The 23,204-nt window shown below is 41.8% G+C and overlaps 1 protein-coding gene across 6 annotated transcripts in view; it reads right to left on the bottom strand.

Annotated features, from left to right (window-relative positions):
* The window catches only part of LOC134224461 (peripheral plasma membrane protein CASK), a 456,884-nt gene that overhangs the window by 416,700 nt on the left and 16,980 nt on the right, over positions 1-23,204 (bottom strand). For all 6 annotated transcript variants that reach the window (XM_062703820.1, XM_062703854.1, XM_062703827.1 and 3 more), the window contains exon 2: positions 11,491-11,534. In XM_062703820.1, coding sequence (XP_062559804.1) covers positions 11,491-11,534 — 44 coding nt within the window. The remainder of the gene's footprint in view (positions 1-11,490; positions 11,535-23,204) is intronic.

The raw sequence follows: 23,204 nt of genomic DNA, 5'->3' as shown, positions 1-23,204 counted from the left end.
GTATTCTCCCGCATTTTAATTGGAATGCCCTGAACACAGCAAACAAGCCGCACAGAAGTTGCCCACATGCATCACGAAACGGTAGGCTGATCCGCTAAAACTTCTAATTATTTTACGCTGATGACTTCACTGATGATGACTGGCCTTTCTCAAAATACGCCTCAATAAGCTGCTGTACCCGCCGAGCTATCCTAGAAGTTTCAGCGATCTTTCGATCCAACCATCTTAGACGCCTTCGGATAGGTTTCCGGAAACTTAACCCCATCGCACCGCCAAAGTAACCCAGTTTCGATTCCTTGGCCACTCATCGAGTAGTTCAATCTAGTATTTATTATTTATTTATTTGCTCAAGCTAGGACCGGAGTGGCCTCATATTGTTAGGCCAAATGACTTATTATTCCAATTGACCTATTCGACAAAAAGACATATTCGACCAAATGATCTTTTCAGCCAAATGATCTTTTCACGCAAAATGACCTTTTTGACATACGACATATTCCGGCTTAGTGGCATTCGGCCAAACACCTTCCGACCGAATGAGTTTCGGCCAAACGACTGCTTAAAACTATACACAGTACACAAAAGAAATAATAATTAATCTGAAATACACACGAAATTTGGTATGCAGGTAAATTTCACGAAAGTTGTGGACAGACTAACAAATTGAAAAGTTGGATAAGTATGGACTACAAACGGAAGCAAAAACAAAATTGTTCATTAGAAGATTCTTGATAATAAATCCGCAGCTAAACAGTGTCACAGACAACATATTAAACGAGTTGGTAAAAAGGCGTCCGAAAAATCTTTGTCGCATCTACCGCAACAAACTTCAAGGTTTGTACCCGCACCCACACCCACACCCACAGTTTAGTCTGCTGAAATGTCATTCTCAGTGCTGTTCGGCAGATCTTGGAAGATGAATGATCCGCTATCGTTTGTTGTCCATTATGTGATCGCACATATATGGTCGATAGCTGGATGGTTCAGTACGATATGTGTGAAAGATGGTCTCATTTTTCTTGTGCAAAAGTAGATGACAATATCAAGAAGAACAGCTGCGCTTGTGAAAAATGAAGGCTTCCATCCGGTTGGGTATCCTTGATATCAGGGGAATCCAAGATCAGCTCAACGAGGAGGTTGGAATTGCTTCGATTGGAGGAGGAAAATAAAAATATAAAAATAGAAGAAAAGCGACGCAACCGGAAGAAGAAGCTGCCATGCAAAGGAAAGCACTGGAAGAAGAAAAGACACAAAGGAAAAGGATTACCCCGTTCCCCATTATGGAAATTGTACACGTTAATTGAGAAGAATTTGGCTAGCCAAATGGGCGTTGAAGGTGAAGCGGAACCTTTACTTTTGCAGTGGGCCAGAAATACCTATCGCAACGAACTGAAAATGATTCACAAAACGTTCAGTTTGAAATCTCAATCGCTGGAAACAATTGCAGACATTTGCTGCAGTATGTGCGAACGGTGAAATGTTTGGATCTCCCCATGTAGTCTTTACAGTTTGATGATCTTTCACACAAGTTCGACTAAGTACCTAAAACGTCTTCCTGTCGACAGCTGCACATCGTAACCTAATTAATAATGCTAAGCTATTGCTGATATTTAAAAAAAACTAGAAGGTAAATACTGTGAGCCAGCTCGCCAAAGCATCATCTTCTATACATACATAGGTAGCCGTTCATCAGATCAACAACTACATGATACCGTGAAGGATTTTTTTTCCACCGAAAGTGTTGGCGTAGCTCTTATACCACTGGTTGAATCTGAGGAGGATCGAAGAATGCGGGACATTCTGAAGAAGACAACTATCCGTACAGTGTCTGAGCAGTTTCAAACTGGCTTTGTGTGGAAGTTTGACTACGTTGAATTTCCAGATAATCGATTCATGGCGGTGAAGCGGCTTTTGTGCCTGGAAAGGAGTTTTTAATGGAAGTTGAATCAAGCAATAAAGATCCTGAAAAAGTCTGGTACCTGCCATTAGGGGTAGTGCAGAATCCGAACAAACCAGGGAGCGTTCGATGCTGTCGCCAAAACCAATGGTGTGTCATGAATCTCAATGATACTCATGGGTCCAGATTTGCTTACATCGTTGCCGTATTATTCCGTTTCCGGCAGAAAGAAGTTGCTATCACGGGTAATATAAAAGAAATGTTTCAAAAGCTCGTAATTCAACCAGAATACCGGCAAGCAACACATGACAGATGACTACGCAGACCGTTTAGACACGGTAAAAAAACAGTTAGTTGTGCACGAGAAGTAAAGAAGATCTATGTATCCATACTACGGGTCGGGGAATGTAGTTTCCAAGATACTAAAAGCCTAATTACAGGAAAGTTCACCGATTCAAAACGAGTTCTTGGAATGACTTCAGAATGGGATATGGAGAGAAGAGTATGCCTCGGGCAGGAAAGACGTTTTTTTCCACGCTTGACAGATTTTCTTTCTATTTTCAGGGTGAAAATTATCAAACTAGAAGAACGGCCAAAATACTGACGCTTAAACCGAAAAGAGTCTTTTCCCGACATGTCTGCCACAATTTGAGAAACTGAGCCAAATCAAAAACATCTCAATTTCACTCAAATATGTTGTCCAGCGAATCCATCGGGCAGCTTCGGTGGGATCCCGTCGAAACCGGATTTGAATTGGAAAAAAAATTACCATAGATATGATATAGTTTTTTGTTAGTATTTCTGGATACTGTCGAAAGTTTAGAGTTGGATGCCCTTGGTGTAGGGCAACATTATTCTTACATGGAGTTCAACATTAAGCTCGTTTAAATCTGCGGAAAACAGACATTTGCTATTATAGCCCGGGACAAAACCACCGAAGTATGTTTGGCGCAGACCTCTTGTCTCGTCGGAGTGCCGTCGTCTCAGGTCCGGTTTGGTTCCCACGTTACACTAGGACTTGGATCTGGGCACTTTGAGCGGCATACGGTCGCTCTGGTTTAGCCTACCTGCGGATATACGCAGCTTAGCGCTTTTAATAAAAACTTAACAGAGCCCACTGCCAAATCCCACCACATCCTATACAGGCACCACAATTTGCAATTGATCTGAGGAGGGATCGTCAAGCCCTATGCACAGTGCTGCCCCTATGCCACGTAGCGTCGTTGTAGCCATCGCTAAAACAGGAAATGGACTTTCATACCATTCCTGTTTCTATCCTAAATCTTCAACTTGACTATTCTAGCGGTAACTAACGGATTTCTACATCCAATGAGAATCTCATCAATTGGTTTCTCCTACCACATTGGCAACTCGTTAACAAAAATTCCAATAAACTCCCCATTAACTATTGGCAAGTGCCGAGGAATATTCGGCTTGCAGTGGGCAGCCCCAGAGTTCTGGTACCGTCTTCCGGGTGACAATCGATCAAATGTGGGTGGCAAATGGGTCACTGTTTCAGCTATTTAGAATGCATGATTGAATGCATCTGAGGGCAAGGTAGCTAAATAATTATAAGAGACCCTTTTCAATGATTTTATTATCTGACCTTAAAACTGTCAGTACCTAAAACTGGTTGTGGGAGAAACGACCAATCAGTTTGAAAAAAGTCTTGACTCGACATTTAATCTGAAACATGAATGATTTAATTCAGAGATTCCTCCCGCAACTAAATAGCATATTCTTCCAGGAGTTAATTTTTGGGAAATTCCGCTAGATATTACGTTTTATGTTTTAGGAACTACGTTGGATATTTCCTCTCATTTCTTTGGAAACTTTCTCGATAACATGAAAAGAATTGCGGCTATCTAAGTCTTAAACACCATTAAACCAATTTTTCCCTTGAAAAAGGCCACATCCAAATAGCGAAACGTTGGGCAGAATAAAACGTTAACCGTTTAATGGTTATAGGATTGAGATATACGCAATTCTTTCATGAAAACTATTTCCAGTCGTCTCCAATACCATTTTTCAATAACTTCATCATTTTTTTTTCAAAACTGCTCCAGAAAATCTTTTGGAAAATCCTCCTAAAATTCCTTCGAATAATCCCTCACGAATTCTTTCGAAAATTCTATCAGAAGTTGCTTATGATCCTCCCTCAGGAATTGCTTCAGAAACTCCTCCAGGAATGCTATCGAAAGTTCCTCATAGAAAAAATTCGAAAATTCCGTCAAAAGTTTCTTTAGAAATTCCTCTGGAAATTACTTGGAAAATTCCTCCATGTATTCCGTCCTAAATTCTTCCAGATATTTAAATTATAAAATCCCTGTGGATTTCAGAAGTTCCTTCAGAAATTCTTTCAAGTATTCCAAAGGAAATTCCTCCAAATGTTGTGTAGGGAATAAGAAAATAATATTGACAGTATAATAATGCTAACTTATTCATTAAAGTAAAATAATATTAAAAAGAAAATAAATAAAATATAACCCAAATTTGTTATGTAATGTATTAGAGTGCAAGAGCGAATAATTGATTGAGCGGAGAGGAAAGAAGAGCGAAAAACTGCGATTGGGTTCGATGTTGGACGACGCTTGGGAAGAGGAAAGTCAGTTTTGTGACAAAAGTCATAGTGATCGGTTTCGTGGGTTTCGTGTGTGAAAAAAAAAGAAACATAATTTGAAAAAATATACACAATATTGAATATATATAGTAAACTATAATTATGATTGTGTCTTCATTTTAAATAAAAGAAAACCCGACAATGGCATAGTCGGTAAAGTGAATTTGCGCTCCCTAATTGTGGTGTTTTTTTGTAAATAAAGTGATTGTAAGTGATTGTGTCTGACGGCCATTTTTTTGGTTTCTTTCGGCTGATGCCCCAGCAAATATGGTTTTGTTGTTGCCGCATTTTCCAGGCATTTTCCAAGTAAGTTTCCTTGTTTTCTTTTCTGAACGGTATGTGAGTTACCCGGTTGCCTAGTGACGTGGCTTAAGATGTGCGTACAGGGTTGTTGAAGATTCTGATAGAAAATGACAACAGCACAGGGCTGTTGAAGAATGTTATTGTTATGAATAAAAATTGATTATTAGCTTAAATTACGTAAAATCTTTAATAAATCTAATGAGAACGTTGTATTGGACATAAGATTGGTATTGCATTCAACTTCTTGGTGGCGCTAGTTTGTATGAAAACACCATTTGGGTAACATAGCTCGGAATTTATGAGATTTTGGAAGTCGACATTTATAATAAAGTTGTTCGGAAAGTCGTAAACGTTGTATTGGAGATTGGTTTGATATTGAAACTAGCCACTAGGCGGCGCTAGTTTGAATAAAAAAAAACAATTTGGGTAACATAGATTGGAAATAATGAGATTTTGAAAGTTGATATCTATAATAAGCTGTTGGGAAGGTCGAAAACGTTGTATTGAAGATTAGTTTGGTATGAATTCACAATATTTTGATGTAAACGTTGTATTGGAGATTGGTTTGGTATCCAATCTCAGAGTGAATTGGTGCGTCTCTGAGTGGACGTTCGATCCGGGTGGATCACATGGATGAAATCCAATCTCAGAGTGAATTGGTGCGTCTCTGAGAGGACGTTTGACCCGGATGGATCTTATAGAAGCAAATGAACAAGATCAGCTGTTGCTTTGAGTACAATGTTAGAAAGTGTAAACTGAGATGAACTTAGAATATTGTTAGATATTTTCTGGTTTTGATGCAAGAGTGATTTTTAAGAACCTGGTAGGCTCTAGTCATGACTGCATGAACAAGATCAGCTGTTGCCTTGAGTAAAGTGTTAGAAAGTGTAAACTGAGATGAACTGAGCATATGATTGGAATTCCCACGATAGAGGACAGTAACTATTTTTGAACACGTTTGATAAAAGTGGATGTTATGTAGAAATCCAATCTCAGAGTGGATTGGTGCGTCTCTGAGTGGACGTTCGATTTGGGTGGATCACATGGAAGAAATCCAATCTCAGAATGGATTGGTGCGTCTCTGAGTGGACGTTTGACCCGGATGGATCTTATAGAAGCAAATGAACAAGATCAGCTGTTGCTTTGAGTACAGTGTTAGAAAGTGTAAACTGAGATGAACTGAGAATATTGTTAGAAATTTTCTGGTTTTGATGCAAGAGTGATTTTTAAGAGCCTGGTAAGATCTACCCATGATTGCATAAACAAGATCAGCTATTTCCTTGAGTAAAGCGTTAGGAAGTGTAAACTGAGATGAACTGAGAATATTGTTAGAAATTTTCTGGTTTTGATGCAAGAGTGATTTTGAAGAACCTGGTAGGCTCTAGCCATGACTGCATGAACAAGATCAGCTGTTGTCTTGAGTAAAGTGTTGGAAAGTATAAACTAAGATGAATTGAGCATATGGTTGGGATTTCCACGATAGGGGACAGTAATTGTTTTTGAAAACGTTTGATAAGAGTGGATGTTATGAAGAAATCCAAACTCAGAGTGGATTGGTGCGTCTCTGAAAGGACGTTTGGCCCGGATGGATCTTATAGAAGCAAATGAACAAGATCAGCTGGTGCCTTGAGTAAAGTGTTAGAAAGTGTAAACTGAGATGAACTGAGAATATTGTTGGAAATTCTCTGGTTTTGATGCAAGATTGATTGTCTAGAGCCTTGTAAGCTCTTCCAATGACTGCAAGAACAAGATCGCCTGAAAAAAACAGCCCATGCAAGCAAAGACAAGATCAGCAGTTTGTTCCGAATAGAGATAGAACTTGTAGCGCTTGAAGTGGATCGTAGTCTGATAGAACATTTGATGCTTAATGTGGTAATTAGTTTAATAAACATTTTCTGTTTTTGATGCTGGATGCATGTTCTTGAGCCTGGAAATGAGCTGGATGGATGCTCTTGAGCCAATGAAAGCGAACACAAGATCAGCAGTGGGTTAGGGATAGAACTCGTTGTACTTAAAGTGGATCGTAGTCTGGTAGAACATGTAATGCTTAAAGTGGTGAATAGTTAGATAAACAACTCAACCCATGAAAGAGAAGACTAGTTGAAGTACTTAGGTTGGTTAAAGAATACATATGTTAAATCGTGCCATGGTAAGTCTCGTTCCATATAAATACTGTTATTATTAAAAATAATGATATTTTTCTTTCCAGATTTATTCTGTTACAGCTCCCGTAACGCACGTTAGTTCATCAGATAACTAGTTGACTAGTAGTAAATTGTTCCTATAACAACTATAACTATAACAAAAACAACATTGAAAATATACAGATAATTTTTATAATGATATATATTGATTATTTAGAATTAACAATAATTCAAAGTAGAGGAGGTGAAGGATGTAGGGAATAAGAAAATAATATTGACAGTATAATAATGCTAACTTATTCATTAAAGTAAAATAATATTAAAAAGAAAATAAATAAAATATAACCCAAATTTGTTATGTAATGTATTAGAGTGCAGGAGCGAATAATTGATTGAGCGGAGAGGAAAGAAGAGCGAAAAACTGCGATTGGGTTCGATGTTGGACGACGCTTGGGAAGAGGAAAGTCAGTTTTGTGACAGAAGTCATAGTGATCGGTTTCGTGGGTTTCGTGTGTGAAAAAAAAAGAAACATAATTTGAAAAAATATACACAATATTGAATATATATAGTAAACTATAATTATGATTGTGTCTTCATTTTAAATAAAAGAAAACCCGACATGTTGCTTATGAGCTTCGCCGAAACTCCCCTCCTAATTTTTGAAGCAATTCCTCTCCAAATTCTTGGAGGAATTCTCCTCAAGTTTCCTGGAATATTCCTCTCCGAATATTCCTCTGAATTCCCGGAGGAATTTCCTTCCAAATTCCCAAATAAAATCTCCTCCGATTTCCCTACCTACCTTCCTACGAATTTTTGGAGGAAATTTCCTCCGAATTCCTCTCTGAAATCCTGAAGAAATTCGATCTGAATTCCTTTCCAAATTCACGGAGGAAATTCGCTCCGAATTCTAAGAAGAATTCCCCGGGAGTTCTTCCGGAAGTTTCTACGAGAAATCCTCTGCTAGTTTCTTCGGGAATTCCTCTAGAAGTTCCACCGGGAATTCTTAATGAATCTTCTTAAGCCGAATAGAAACAATTTTAAGGCAAAACATACTTTTGCATATAAACGATAAAGACGGATCCATAAAAAACTGAAAAACGATCCATAAATAACATCTGAATGTTCCTTAAAATGCTACCATAAATCCATAAAATAGTTAATGAGATTATATAAAGAATAATTTTTCGATCCATAACAAAGCTAAAATTTAGCAATTAATTGGGACATATGTTCCATTTCCATGGTGAAGAAAAACAATACAATTACTGCTATTTTCCCATGGAAATATGACAAATGATACATAAATCGTTGGAAAATGATCCATACAAAACTATATTATGATCCATAAAACTTCAAATTTGCGCATTTTTTTATCGTGTGGATGATCCATAATTTCAGTAATATGATCCATAACTTTGGGCATATGATCCATAATTCTGGCCATTTGATCCATAACTTTGTTCAAATGATCCATAGTTTTGGTGATATGATCCATAAATTTTGATAAATGATCCATAGATTTTATAAAATGTGTGGATAAATTAATATAGTTTCATTGGCCTTCTTTCCAAGCATTATGGATACCATTATCAAAATTATGGATCATATGACCAAAAATATGGATCATATGGCTGAAATTATGGATCATCATAAGAATATAAATTGCGCAAATTTGAAATTTTATGGATCAATATATAGTTTTTATGGATCATTTTTCAAAGTTTTATGGATCATAAAAATATTCTTTATGGAATCTCTCGAACTATTTTATGGATTTATGGTAGCGTTTTATGGAACATTCAGAAGTTATTTATGGATCGTTTTTCATTTTTTTATGGATCGGTTTTCCACATTGAACGGTACAAAGTAAGGGCTGCCCAATTTTAATCAGGGTTCGCAATGATCACTCAATCACAGGAGCACAGGATGTTCACTCACGAAAACTTCCAGGGAGTAAGTAATCAATCTTCGGGAAAGAAAAACAGTCTGGAGGATAACCATTTTTCGCTCATTTCGATTGCCTCGGAAAGTTGGGTTGCTCGTTTTCTTTTATGTTCGGGCTTTTCCTGTGCCATCAGCAATGCAAACGTAAGAAGCCTTTGTGAAACAAATAAGCTGGTAGGGGAAATGTTCCGGTTTTGGCCACCTAAGTGCCTAATTTGGCCAACCTTGAAAAATGCTTAAATTCTCAAAAATACCTATCAGTTTCAACAGCGAAGAAAGATAAGGGATATATCTCATGTGAAAGCGAATAAAACCATCGAAACATGCATAAATTTTGGAGTTATGCGAGAAACTGGCCAAATTAGGACCATGGCCAAAACTGGTACAGTTACAGATAGCATGGAGGTTTGGCAAGGGTGAGCGCATCCCTAAGGCTATATTATTGTTAATATTCTGTTTTCGAGTCCCGCTGTGACCATATATTTTTTATACAGTTAACTCTCTACATATTGATGTTCTACACAGAAAAAAATAATGAAAAATAAACAGCGCGTAAAACTTGACATGCGGAAATTTACGCTATTCTACGCTGAAATGGCCCTTTTCCTAACAATATTGCTTACAACTTGTAAGCAATATCGACGATTCACGTCAAATATTGTATACATTTAGGCTACTTCTCGTGTGAAAGTACGCTAATAATGACGTTCCATTTATGTGCATGATTTTCAGCGTAAATTTCAGTGGATTTTTCTATCTGTGTATATCTCGATATCTCTCCCTATAGGGCACTGCACGGACTGCTTTGTCTCTTTCTCGCTGCAAAGAAATTAGAAAACAACAAGGCCAGTAAACGTCAAAAGTTATGAGGAACGAAAGAGAAAGAGAGCTTTCCGTGCAGTGCCCTATATGTCTATGGTTTCCTCGGTCCCTACAATCTACATTTGGGCGTTCTACATTTCGGTAACCTCCCTATTTCACTATCTCGATGTGTTCTGATCATATTTTGTGCTGGAAACACTCCCCTTATGTCATTATGTTCAAATTTTTAGGCTACTACACCATATCTGGACAATAACAAACACATTAACGATTAGAAACGATATTTGTTTTGTTGTCGTTTTTCATATCAACAAGTTTTTTGGTTAAAAGGTTAAAATACTATTATTCTTCCATTTACTTCCACTATTAATAGTGGAAGTAAATGGAAGAATAATAGTATTTTAACCTTGTAGCATTTCCCCTAAGACGCTCTAAAATAATTAATCAAGTTTTTTGGATCTACAGTCGCTCCTCTAAATCTCGATATTCAAGGGACCATCGAGATAGAGAGAGATCCAGGAATGGAATAAAAATTTAAATGGGTACTAGATCCAAAAAAGCTCGTTGCTATGAAAAGCGACAACAAAACAAATGTCGCTTCTTGTCGTTGATGTGTTTGTTATTGTCCACAGATGGTCTAGTAGCCAAGAAAATTTGAATTCATCGACATAGGGAGAGTGAATCCCGAACAAAAAATCACGATGTGGAGAGGCGACTGTAATTGTTCTGTTTGTTAGTTTGTTCAGTAATTGTTTGATAATTCTCGCGAAAAAGGAAGTTTATTTAATAGGCACGATTTTCGTTTATCGTTCAAGGATTGCTCCAGAGAAAAGATTAGTAGTTGAATGATGTTTCTCACCATAAACGACGAAAACAGATTCTCCATGGTCCCTAAAAACGCTTGCTTTGGTCTCACCGAAACAAAAAGTCGAGACCCCCTAGCAATGCATCGAAGTCTGTAATCGAATAAAATAAATTATATACGGAAAATAATCCCTAATCTATTGTGATAATCATTCCATTTACAGCTTTTATTCAATTTTGTTCCACTCATTTACTCTTGCAAATTGTGTCATGACAGGAACCCCACCAATCCGAAAAGAATTGAACTAACCATTTGTAATCAACATGATTATCTCCAAATAATTCATTCCTCAACCATCATCTCATCTGATCACTGTTTCGCCACATTTAAGCAGGGCGCTCTTCCTGAACATGGAAGAGGCTAAAATTTAATGACACTTCAGGCACTTTAGGTTAGCTTTCGATAAAACAACGGAATAACGAGCTTACTCGCTTCATTGCGGAATCCAAATCGAGAATATTCTGCGAGCAAATCTCACCGGTTCTTGATTCGATGGTTGCCCTCTGCAGTGTACCTAAGTGGTGTCTTTGTTTTCGAGACATAATCGAAAAGGTGGTGCGAGGAAAACGACTCTCGACGCTCCGAGTTGTGTGCAGCCACCACCATCTGACACCACATTCTAATAACGTAAATTACGGCCATGGCGTGGCACTTTAAATTGCGACCCATTATTATCGGTTCGGGGAGCGGCGAATCGTTGGGATGTGAAGAGAAGTGGTACGCTGCAGTTAATGGGGCGGACATTCCCGTGAAGGGGGGTGTTTTTTTATGATCGGTGGAACATGTTCCGCAGGACTCGAAGTAGATTGTGAATAAAATATGATGGATAGCTATCGTTTAGCAAATGGCTTGACGAATATTGTGTTGATAACAGTTTTTTTTTGTAAATACATACCCAAAGCGTTGATGATTGATGTTTTAATTTGTTAAGGTACCAACCTGAAAATAAAAACAGAAAATATTGATTTTAGTTCTAAATGACTGAAAAATTCATATAAATGCAAATTTATTCTACTTTGATTTGATAATATTAGTTCAAATGACAACTGAGCATATGTTTGATAATCATAATTATTCTTGATTGAAATTTCTCCTCCCCTCATTGTCCATCCCCACTGTAAAAAGCGCATTACACCCGTTGAAAAAAAAAACATCTCATCCATCTCTCACTTAATGCAACGAGCAATCAACCATCACGTCAGAATTCCATCAGGGTTATGATTGGAACCGATCGGGGAAAACAATCCCTCTCGATAAACAACGTCCATTCAGGCGAGCTGCCAGCATCGATAATTACTGTGGTTCGCAACAATCACGGAGAATAGTTGCTTCCATTGAAGCGGAGTTACCGCCTGCTGAGGAGGCAGAAAAAAAAACAAAAATGTTGCCATGCTGTGCCTGAAATGAGTTCCCTGAAAGAAAAGCAATTACTGGATTGTTTGCAAATCGGAAAAGCTTCGCGTGATGGCAGAGCTCTCAGAATGTTTGAATATCCATTTGAACAGAAAAGGGCACACGGTGGCGCCCCGGCGGCATAGTTCACTCGGTGGGATTAGCTGGGATTTTCGAGAAAACCTCCGCTCCGGACCACGACAAGGAAATCTTTCGATAGATAAACAATTTGCAACGTGGTACGTGCTCTTGTTTATCTTCAACCATAGATGAGAAGCGAGCAAATCTTCTTGAAACGCGCCTATCAATTCCACTGCTGCAGTGCAGATCCTGGATTGGGAGATTTGAGATAAGAACTTCATTTGTTGCAAAATGGAGTATTATATCCAGGATTTCAGACTAACTGAACGATACAATATTTAATGTGGTCGCAGTGGCACACCCGAACAGGGAAAATGTGGTGTTTTACAAGAATAAAAACAAATTTATCCACCACTATTTCACTTTTTCGCCGATTTGGCCATCTCAGCGATCCGTCAAGTGACATGCAATTTGACTCCTAATCTAATTCAAATCCAAACCACTACCGATCATGATCCAATGCAATTTACATTTTCTAGGGTCAAAGTAAATATTTTTCAAACATTTTGATGCGTGTGTATGGAGTTTATTTTCCAACAATGTCGTTTATTGGAAATCTTGGTTCATTCAAGTTGCGACGTTTGGTGAACAAGTGGTTTCGTCCTTAATGAGTAATTTTCAACGATTGTACGTCTCATACGCTAAGTTACTTCCTAGTAGGAAATGATAACAACCGAGAAGTGTTGCATCAACAAGCAGCGTTCGGCCCGGAGGCGTTCGCATGGAAAAATTCCGTTCGCTCTTTGTTTGCAAACCGACCGACCGACCGATCAACCGAAACCAACCAACCGTTTCAGTTAATTTCCCAAATAGACCAGCCGCCCAAGTGGCAAGTTCAAAGGTCTTCGCTACTGCCGCCACCTATTTGTACCTACTATGGCTATGGCTCTCGATCGGGCTGAAAGAGATTTTTTTTTGTTGGCTGCTGTTGTTGTGGGTAGTTGCCGTCGTCGCTTGTTTAGGGCTTTTCCCCGATACGATGGTCCTTTGTTCGGCGAATCCTGGGCGAGCGGAAAAGACAGCACCCGAATCCGGTTCAGTTGGTCGATATGATTCGGTTCGGGCTTGCTTTGTCTCAACCTGCTGTACCATCATCATGTCGGCACAAAAGCCCCTTTGTTGGTCCTCTACCAGAAGTCAGAGGCGTAATTTGATAAAAGTGGGAGGGAGGGTCTCAATTTTGTTTTAAATGTGTTGGAAGCTCAAAGTAAAAGTTACAAAACAAACAGAAATGAAAATCAATTGAAAATTCCTTTTATAAAAACTGAAAAAAAAAATTATTCGATTTATGAGGTGCACCCACATTAGTAACGCCGATGTCTTAACACCCAGCCGTGCTCCGGACGCGGCGATGAAAATTATATTAATGGAATAGTTTAAAAACCCATTTCAACTGGCAGCAGTTGTTGTCGTTACTTCGTTTTCCGTTGAAGTTGGGTAAATGGGGGTCGCACTTTTCTCTTTTTGAACTTCCGCTCCCGTCGTGCCACCCGGCTCTGCTAGTCGGACTATTTAAACTGGTCTTACTCTTTGTTGTTTTTCTACGTCGTTGGTCCTCCCTCCTTGGTCCTCTCGAGCCCACTTCATATTTATGGTTTGACAGAATTAAACAATCGACACACTATTTACCGAGTCAAACCTTGGTGCTGTTCTAGTTGCTGGAATTTTACGCCTTTTGACATGGTGGAAATGGAGAATGCTGAATATGTATGGGCAACACGAAAATTTATTCATAGAACGGTGTAGAGATGCAAAATATCTTTTGTTACAAAGGTTTCTCAAGATGAAAGTCACTTAAGTTCGAGTTACTGCGCTTCATTTTAGATTTTTTTTTCATGGTAAATAATTCTGTGAGAGTGGGAGTGAATTCCCACTGCTCAGCCAATTGTTTTAAACCGGAGTGTAATACACCAACCGCTCTATCATCATGCCCTCTGAGAGATTTAGCGAGCTTTTCATTAGGAAGGAGGAAAAACAGTGAAGAAAATCTATTAGCCCAAACTTTTGACATGAATAAAAGGAGAGGGAAATATCCGAAAATAATTTTACGTTAAATGCTGGGTAATAACTTCGCGTACCTGAAGGAATAAAATATAAATAAAATAAAATAATCTCGCGGTCCTTAGTTATTTAACCATGCAACTCCTATCCCTACCTCCTCGTGGTGCTGACCGGGATACGAGCAACCTTAGAGAAGATTGGGTAAAAAACCCCTGTGGGAAATATGGCCGTTTGCTGTCAGGGGAAGCCTCTTGAAAGGAGGCTTCCGAGCCTCTTGAGAAGAGGCTTCCGAGCCTCTTGAAAGGAGGCTTCCGAGCCTCTTGAATGGAGGCTTCCGAGCCTCTTGAATGGAGGCTTCCGAGCCTCTTGAATGGAGGCTTCCGAGCCTCTTGAAAGGAGGCGTCCGAGCCTCTTGAAAGGAGGCGTCCGAGCCTCTTGAAAGGAGGCGTCCGAGCCTCTTGAAAGGAGGCGTCCGAGCCTCTTGAAAGGAGGCGTCCGAGCCTCTTGAAAGGAGGCGTCCGAGCCTCTTGAAAGGAGGCGTCCGAGCCTCTTGAAAGGAGGCGTCCGAGCCTCTTGAAAGGAGGCGCCCGAGCCTCTTGAAAGGAGGCGCCCGAGCCTCTTGAAAGGAGGCGCCCGAGCCTCTTGAAAGGAGGCGCCCGAGCCTCTTGAAAGGAGGCGCCCGAGCCTCTTGAAAGGAGGCGCCTGAGCCTCTTGAAAGGAGGCGCCCGAGCCTCTTGAAAGGAGGCGCCCGAGCCTCTTGAAAGGAGGCGCCCGAGCCTCTTGAAAGGAGGCGCCCGAGCCTCTTGAAAGGAGGCGCCCGAGCCTCTTGAAAGGAGGCGCCCGAGCCTCTTGAAAGGAGGCGCCTGAGCCTTGAAAGGAGGCGCCTGAGCCTTGAAAGGAGGCGCCTGAGCCTCTTGAAAGGAGGCGCCCGAGCCTCTTGAAAGGAGGCGCCCGAGCCTCTTGAAAGGAGGCGCCTGAGCCTTGAAAGGAGGCGCCTGAGCCTTGAAAGGAGGCGCCCAAGCCTCTTGAAAGGAGGCGCCCGAGCCTCTTGAAAGGAGGCGCCCGAGCCTCTTGAAAGGAGGCGCCCGAGCCTCTTGAAAGGAGGCTTCCGAGCTTCTTGAAAGGAGGCGCCCGAGCCTCTTGAAAGGAGGCTTCCGAGCTTCTTGAAAGGAGGCTTCCGAGCCTCTTGAAAGGAGGCTTCCGAGCCTCTTGAAAGGAGGCTTCCGAGCCTCTTGAAAGGAGGCTTCCGAGCCTCTTGAAAGGAGGCTTCCGAGCCTCTTGAAAGGAGGCTTCCGAGCCTCTTGAAAGGAGGCTTCTGAGCCTCTTGAAAGGAGGCTTCTGAGCCTCTTGAAAGGAGGCTTCTGAGCCTCTTGAAAGGAGGCTTCCGAGCCTCTTGAAAGGAGGCTTCTGAGCCTCTTGAAAGGAGGCTTCCGAGCCTCTTGAAAGGAGGCTTCCAGGCCTCTTGAAAGGAGGCTTCTGAGCCTCTTGAAAGGAGGCTTCCTGAGCCTCTTGAAAGGAGGCTTCTGAGCCTCTTGAAAGGAGGCTTCTGAGCCTCTTGAAAGGAGGCTCTGAGCCTCTTGAAAGGAGGCTTCTGAGCCTCTTGAAAGGAGGCTTCCAGGCCTCTTGAAAGGAGGCTTCTGAGCCTCTTGAAAGGAGGCTTCCTGAGCCTCTTGAAAGGAGGCTTCCTGAGCCTCTTGAAAGGAGGTTTGAGCCTCTTGAAAGGAGGCCTGAGCCTCTTGAAAGGAGGCTTCTGAGCCTCTTGAAAGGAGGCCTGAGCCTCTTGAAAGGAGGCTTCTGAGCCTCTTGAAAGGAGGCTTCTGAGCCTCTTGAAAGGAGGCTTCCGGGCCTCTTGAAAGGAGGCTCTGAGCCTCTTGAAAGGAGGCTTCTGAGCCTCTTGAAAGGAGGCTTCTGAGCCTCTTGAAAGGAGGCTTCCGGAGCCTCTTGAAAGGAGGCTTCCGGGCCTCTTGAAAGGAGGCTTGAGCCTCTTGTAAGGAGGCTTCCGGGCCTCTTGAAAGGAGGCTTCCGAGCCTCTTGAAAGGAGGCTTCCGAGCCTCTTGAAAGGAGGCTTCTGAGCCTCTTGAAAGGAGGCTTCCGAGCCTCTTGAAAGGAGGCTTCCGAGCCTCTTGAAAGGAGGCTTCTGAGCCTCTTGAAAGGAGGCTTCCGAGCCTCTTGAAAGGAGGCTTCCGAGCCTCTTGAAAGGAGGCTTGAGCCTCTTGAAAGGCGGCTCCTGAGCCTCTTGAAAGGAGGCTTCCGAGCCTCTTGAAAGGAGGCTTCTGAGCCTCTTGAAAGGAGGCTTCTGAGCCTCTTGAAAGGAGGCTTCTGAGCCTCTTGAAAGGAGGCTTCTGAGCCTCTTGAAAGGAGGCTGAGCCTCTTGAAAGGAGGCTTCCGAGCCTCTTGAAAGGAGGCTTCTGAGCCTCTTGAAAGGAGGCTTCTGAGCCTCTTGAAAGGAGGCTTCTGAGCCTCTTGAAAGGAGGCCTGAGCCTCTTGAAAGGAGGCTTCTGAGCCTCTTGAAAGGAGGCTTCTGAGCCTCTTGAAAGGAGGCTTCCTGAGCCTCTTGAAAGGAGGCTTCCGAGCCTCTTGAAAGGAGGCTTCTGAGCCTCTTGAAAGGAGGCTTCTGAGCCTCTTGAAAGGAGGCTTCTGAGCCTCTTGAAAGGAGGCTTCTGAGCCTCTTGAAAGGAGGCTTCCGAGCCTCTTGAAAGGAGGCTTCTGAGCCTCTTGAAAGGAGGCTTCCAGAGCCTCTTGAAAGGAGGCTTCGAGCCTCTTGAAAGGAGGCTCTGAGCCTCTTGAAAGGAGGCCTGAGCCTCTTGAAAGGAGGCCTGAGCCTCTTGAAAGGAGGCTTCCGGGCCTCTTGAAGGAGGCTTCCAGGCCTCTTGAAAGGAGGCTTCCAGGCCTCTTGAAAGGAGGCTTCTGAGCCTCTTGAAAGGAGGCTTCCGAGCCTCTTGAAAGGAGGCTCTGAGCCTCTTGAAAGGAGGCTTCCGAGCCTCTTGAAAGGAGGCTTCTGAGCCTCTTGAAAGGAGGCTTCTGAGCCTCTTGAAAGGAGGCTTCTGAGCCTCTTGAAAGGAGGCTTCTGAGCCTCTTGAAGGAGGCTTCTGAGCCTCTTGAAAGGAGGCTTGAGCCTCTTGGAAGGAGGCTTCCGGGCCTCTTGAAAGGAGGCTTCTGAGCCTTTGAAAGAAGGCTTCTGAGCCTCTTGAAAGGAAGCTTCTGAGGCCTCTTGAAAGGAGGCTTCTGAGCCTCTTGAAAGGAGGCTTCTGAGCCTCTTGAAAGGAGGCTTCTGAGCCTCTTGAAAGGAGGCTTCCGAGCCTCTTGAAAGGAGGCTTCTGAGCCTCTTGAAAGGAGGCTCTGAGCCTCTTGAAAGGAGGCTTCTGAGCCTCTTGAAAGGAGGCTTCCTGAGCCTCTTGAAAGGAGGCTTCTGAGCCTCTTGAAAGGAGGCTTCTGAGCCTCTTGAAAGGAGGCTTGAGCCTCTTGAAAGGAGGCTTCTGAGCCTCTTGAAAGGAGGCTTCCGAGCCTCTTGAAAGGAGGCTTCTGAGCCTCTTGAAAGGAGGCTTCCTGAGCCTCTTGAAAGGAGGCTTCCGGGCCTCTTGAAAGGAGGCTTCTGAGCCTCTTGAAAGGAGGCTTCTGAGCCTCTTGAAAGGAGGCTTCCGAGCCTCTTGAAAGGAGGCTTCTGAGCCTCTTGAAAGGAGGCTTCCGAGCCTCTTGAAAGGAGGCTTCCGAGCCTCTTGAAAGGAGGCTTCCGAGCCTCTTGAAAGGAGGCTTCCGAGCCTCTTGAAAGGAGGCTTCCGAGCCTCTTGAAAGGAGGCTTCCGAGCCTCTTGAAAGGAGGCTTCCCAGCCTCCTGAAAGGAGGCCTCCGAGCCTCTTGAAAGGAGGCTTCCGAGCCTCTTGAAAGGAGGCTTCCGAGCCTCTTGAAAGGAGGCTATCAAGCCTCTTGAAAGGAGGCTCTGAGCCTCTTGAAAGGAGGCTTCCGAGCCTCTTGAAAGGAGGCTTCCGAGCCTCTTGAAAGGAGGCTTCCGAGCCTCTTGAAAGGAGGCTTCTGAGCCTCTTGAAAGGAGGCTTCTGAGCCTCTTGAAAGGAGGCTCTGAGCCTCTTGAAAGGAGGCTTCTGAGCCTCTTGAAAGGAGGCTTCCTGAGCCTCTTGAAAGGAGGCTTCTGAGCTCTTGAAAGGAGGCTTCTGAGCCTCTTGAAAGGAGGCTTCCGAGCCTCTTGAAAGGAGGCTCTGAGCCTCTTGAAAGGAGGCTTCGAGCCTCTTGGAAAGGAGGCTTCCGAGCCTCTTGAAAGGAGGCTTCTGAGCCTTTGAAAGGAGGCTTCCGGGCCTCTTGAAAGGAGGCTGGAGCCTCTTGAAAGGAGGCTTCTGAGCCTCTTGAAAGGAGGCTTCGAGCCTCTTGAAAGGAGGCTTCCGAGCCTCTTGAAAGGAGGCTTCCTGAGCCTCTTGAAAGGAGGCTTCTGAGCCTCTTGAAAGGAGGCTCTGAGCCTCTTGAAAGGAGGCTTCTGAGCCTCTTGAAAGGAGGCTTCCTGAGCCTCTTGAAAGGAGGCTTCTGAGCCTCTTGAAAGGAGGCTTGAGCCTCTTGAAAGGAGGCTTCCGGGCCTCTTGAAATGGGGCTTCCGAGCCTCTTGAAAGGAGGCTTCTGAGCCTCTTGAAAGGAGGCCTGCGAGCCTCTTGAAAGGAGGCTTCCGAGCCTCTTGAAAGGAGGCTTCCGAGCCTCTTGAAAGGAGGCTTCCGAGCCTCTTGAAAGGAGGCTTCCGAGCCTCTTGAAAGGAGGCTTCCGAGCCTCTTAAAGGAGGCTTCCGAGCCTCTTGAAAGGAGGCTTCCGAGCCTCTTGAAAGGAGGCTTCCGAGCCTCTTGAAAGGAGGCTTCCGAGCCTCTTGAAAGGAAGAACGAAGAAAGGAGGAAGAATTATGAAAGAAGAAAGGAGAAAGTAGCAAGAAGGAAGATGAAAGGTGATAGAAGAAAGAAGTTTGAAAAAAGAAGGAAGAGAAACAGAAATAAGGGACAACAATAGGATGGAAAAAAAAATAAGAAAAAGGAAGATTGAAGAAGAAGTAAGAACGGAGAAGAAGTAATAACTAAGAAGAAAGAAATATGAAGAATTAAGGAAGAAGTAAGAATCAAGAAACAATGAGGAAGAGAGAATAGTAAAGAAGATTGAAGGCTCTGCACTCTGTAGTGTTTATTCCGATAGAACTCCAGGACGCAATGTATAGTTTATGACAACTTATTTAGTTATTAGCTACATGGGCGGCATCGAGAGTGGCATGTCCATGGGTAAACTCGACAAAAGAGGCGGGATAGGCGCGTACCCAGAAAATGATGTAAAACTATATGTCTATTAATCGCTGTTGAAGTTTGAAGCATTTCACCTGCCATATTGCTAATCTTTACATTGAGAATATTGTCCAGAAGGATTAGTCTTTATTCTCTTGTTTTGACAAATATATATTTCCCAAACAACATTTAACTCAGGTTAGACCAACATTTCGCATTGCAATCGTGGCAATACATCTCTCAATTTACTAATCTACAAAACTCCGGTTCAGTACCATTTAGTCCTAACATTTAGAGTTAGCTCTCGGTCGCGTGAATCCAGGAGGAAAGGGCACCTCAACCGGGGTTTGCTGTCCTACATTAGAACTGTTGACACACTGCTAACATGGTCGTGGTTTACCATTTTTGCTCCATTACGAAGTTGCAGTTGCTCACCGCTCGTCGCTCTTTCACCGGAATCGCACTATGGGATTAGTGCATCATTTCCAAATATCGAATTTGAAGTTTTGCTTACTTGTTATTATTTATTGAAATACACATTCATCGGCAACATTTAGAACCATTCAAAAACACATTGTTTCCGACTTTTTTGGCCATTTTGCTTCGCACTATGCTGGGCGGTGGCTCCGTTTGTTGGTCGGTCGGTCGATCGGTTGGCCGATTTTGTATTGCACTTGTCGCGATGGAAACTAGGTACATATAAATGCATTCCGGTTAGAGGTTACCTTCCCGCTGTTCGTGCCCCGTGTGGTGGGGTGGCGGCGACAGGAGGCTGTTGCGGTTTTCGAAAATTTAATTGGATTTTTGCATTTCGCCCTTTTGTGGGTTTCGACGGTGAGGTTCGCACCGTATATGTAAATTTAATATAAATCACTCCTATGGCCTTACGTGGTGATTGCAGAATCGACTGCGTGTGTTGTGGATGGCCGAACAATGCCTTGCGTATACGCGGTGCATGTTTTGTTTGAAGCATAATTATTTCTGTACGAACGACGGGGTGGGGAGCGGGTTGCTCTTGACGACGATATGTTAGTATAGAATATCAGTAGAAATTATGTCCGTGGTGGATCTTTGATGTTTGAAAACACAAATCTAAAAATGTATTTTCAATGTGTAGATGAAACCCAATATGGTTCGAAGAGTATCGGATGACATAAAACTTGATGATACCCATAATGACCATGGGTTCATTTTGACAATCGAGTCGATGTGCATGTCGATTGGTGTACCAAGTTACCTTTTTGCACCAAGCACTTTTATGTGTCCATTTCTTTATCGCTCTTTGGATGTTAAATCGAGTCACCGGGCTGCCTTCGCAAAAATGGCTAATCCGATATGAGCAATCGTAAAAAATGACTGCCCTGAAACGGCAAATTGAAGCAACCATCCCCGTTTTCGACGAAGAACGGAACAAGCTTGAATCTAAGTACTTAACGGAAAAAGGGTACCTGGTTTTTGCCCGATAGAACTCAAGTTCAGGTGAAACGAAGTTTTTTTTTCACTTGAATGAGTTTAAAGGCTTTGCCAGAAACTTTGTTAAAGTATGCCGAAGGCACCATCAGCTGTCTGGAAGTGATTGATAAAAGGGGAAACTTTTTCTTACATTTCGGCAGCAGCGCCAACTGTACGGCACCAATTCAATGGAATTTGTATGGTAGCTTTCGGTAGCTTCAGCTTGACTGTCAGGATTATTTATAATTAAAATTAGCTTCAAGCGGTGGCGCTGATATTTGCTTAGCGGTGGTAAGAAAAAGTGTTTAAAGAACATTTTGGCAGCGAACCAGCTTTTTAGGAGTTGTGGGAAGATGACAACAATTTTATGAATTCAAGTATAATAATGAAATCCCATGAAGCTTGTTAAGTGACAAGCTTTTACTTAAAGATGGAGTTATACTTTCCATCGGATTCCACCACTTGATTCATACCATGATGATGAATGTGGGCACGGAGGAAATCAGATTCTCGGAACCAAATATTCTGATAGAAGTATTGAGAAGGTGGGCAAATTTTGGTGTAGGGGATAGTATTTTTGGCGAAGACAGAAGCTACATATGTTTGTTATGTAGCCCGTCCGCAGCACGAATGGCAAGGCTTCGTCTATAAATGAAGCGATTACAGGAGCAGTGTTGGTAAAATTGCTCATAAAACTCAATCATTGAGCACTCCCGCGCGAACTAACTCGTTTGCGATTTTAAAATAATGCATCAAGTCTGTGTTTTTCGTGCTAAAACGGATCATTTCACTCATTTCCCAAAAAATCATTTCGCTCTTAAAAGTGTTTATAATCAATGTGGGGGCAATTTATTGTTTACACACGCATGAGTATCCATTGTTCTTTGAGTTGAACGTTAATTTACTGTTATTTTACGAAGGAGAACAAAAGAAAACCTACGATGATTCAAATGGATGATTCAACTCAGCCATGATTTTTTAGGTTCTGAGTTGGATGCGTTTCAACTCACGGGTGATTTGAATCGGTCATGAGTTTTGAGATTTTGAGCTTTTCTCAACACTGTACAGGAGTAGAAGGAGCTGATGCAGAAGTTGACGGCTGAAAAATCAATAATATGATATTTAATCCATCTGATCTAGGCTGAGATGTAATCCATGACCTCCTGCTTATAAGGCAGAAGCAGCAGCTACTAAACCCGAGTAGAAGAAAATAGCTCAATAATATCAAATGTTGATAAGATAGCAAAATGAGATATGGACATGATTGATATAAGGGATAAAAGATCAGACAATATCAATATTTTGCACTAAAATATTATGAGGAGATCAAGTTATGCTATTTGTAATAAGTGATAAATATCATTTGCCATTCATTTGTTCTTAACCATAGCATATCTTGATATTTAAATGATATTTCGGTGCAAATATTTGATATTGTTGCCTGTTCTTTTATCTCTTATATCAATCAAGTCCATATCATGTTATGTTATTCTGTTCATGGCTTCTACCCGGGAACCAGTCATCCACAGCCTGCTTGCTATCAAGGGCCGCACATCAATTTTGAGCTGTTGATGCGGGCCGAAGTATATTTGCAACATTTGTTTTATATTTCGTATTAAATTTTAAAGCATAATACAAAATAATTTTTTTTTTCTATATTTAAACATATGTTTATTCCTTTTTTAATTATTTTCATAAAACACACTTGTAAGGACAACACATTCTTCAGATGTTATTGTCGTAGCTGACTTTTTATTGATTTTATTAGATACTTTTGCGATAGCGGACTTGACGTGAAAATTATATTTTCGCTCAAGGATGTTAACGATCATTCAGTAATTTGCGTTCGATCATGTAGTAGTTTGTCAATAACACATTCCAGAAGCTGAATTTCAAAATATGTTGTATGGTGGACTTCTAGTGCGAAGGTTTTTCTACAACTTTTCCTAATGGTTCGTTATTAGAATCCAACTAATAACAGAGTATGAGCGCTAGTTTCAGTAGCTCAAACTAAATAATTGGAATTTTGTTATCATTTAGTCTAAGTTACTGAAACTATAGCTATAACTCTGTTACTAGTGGAATTCAAACAACGAACCATTAGGCAGAGTTGTAGAAAAACCTTCGCACTAGAAGTCCACCATACAACATATTTTGAAATTCAGCTTCTGGGATGTGTTATTGACAAACTACTAAATGATCGAACGCAAATTACTGAATGATTGTTAGCATCCTTGTTTTCGCTCCTTTTTTTCGTTTACAATGTTATTAAAACTCATATGTGAATATGTACGTTATGTAGAAGATATTGATTTGGAAAATGTATTGGAGGTAACCACTTTCTCTTCGATGGGACTCGAACCCAT

Source organism: Armigeres subalbatus, chromosome 1, assembly GCF_024139115.2.
Source record: "Armigeres subalbatus isolate Guangzhou_Male chromosome 1, GZ_Asu_2, whole genome shotgun sequence".
NCBI classification, from domain to species: Eukaryota; Metazoa; Arthropoda; class Insecta; order Diptera; family Culicidae; genus Armigeres; species Armigeres subalbatus.
This window is presented reverse-complemented; position numbering and strand designations above follow the sequence as displayed.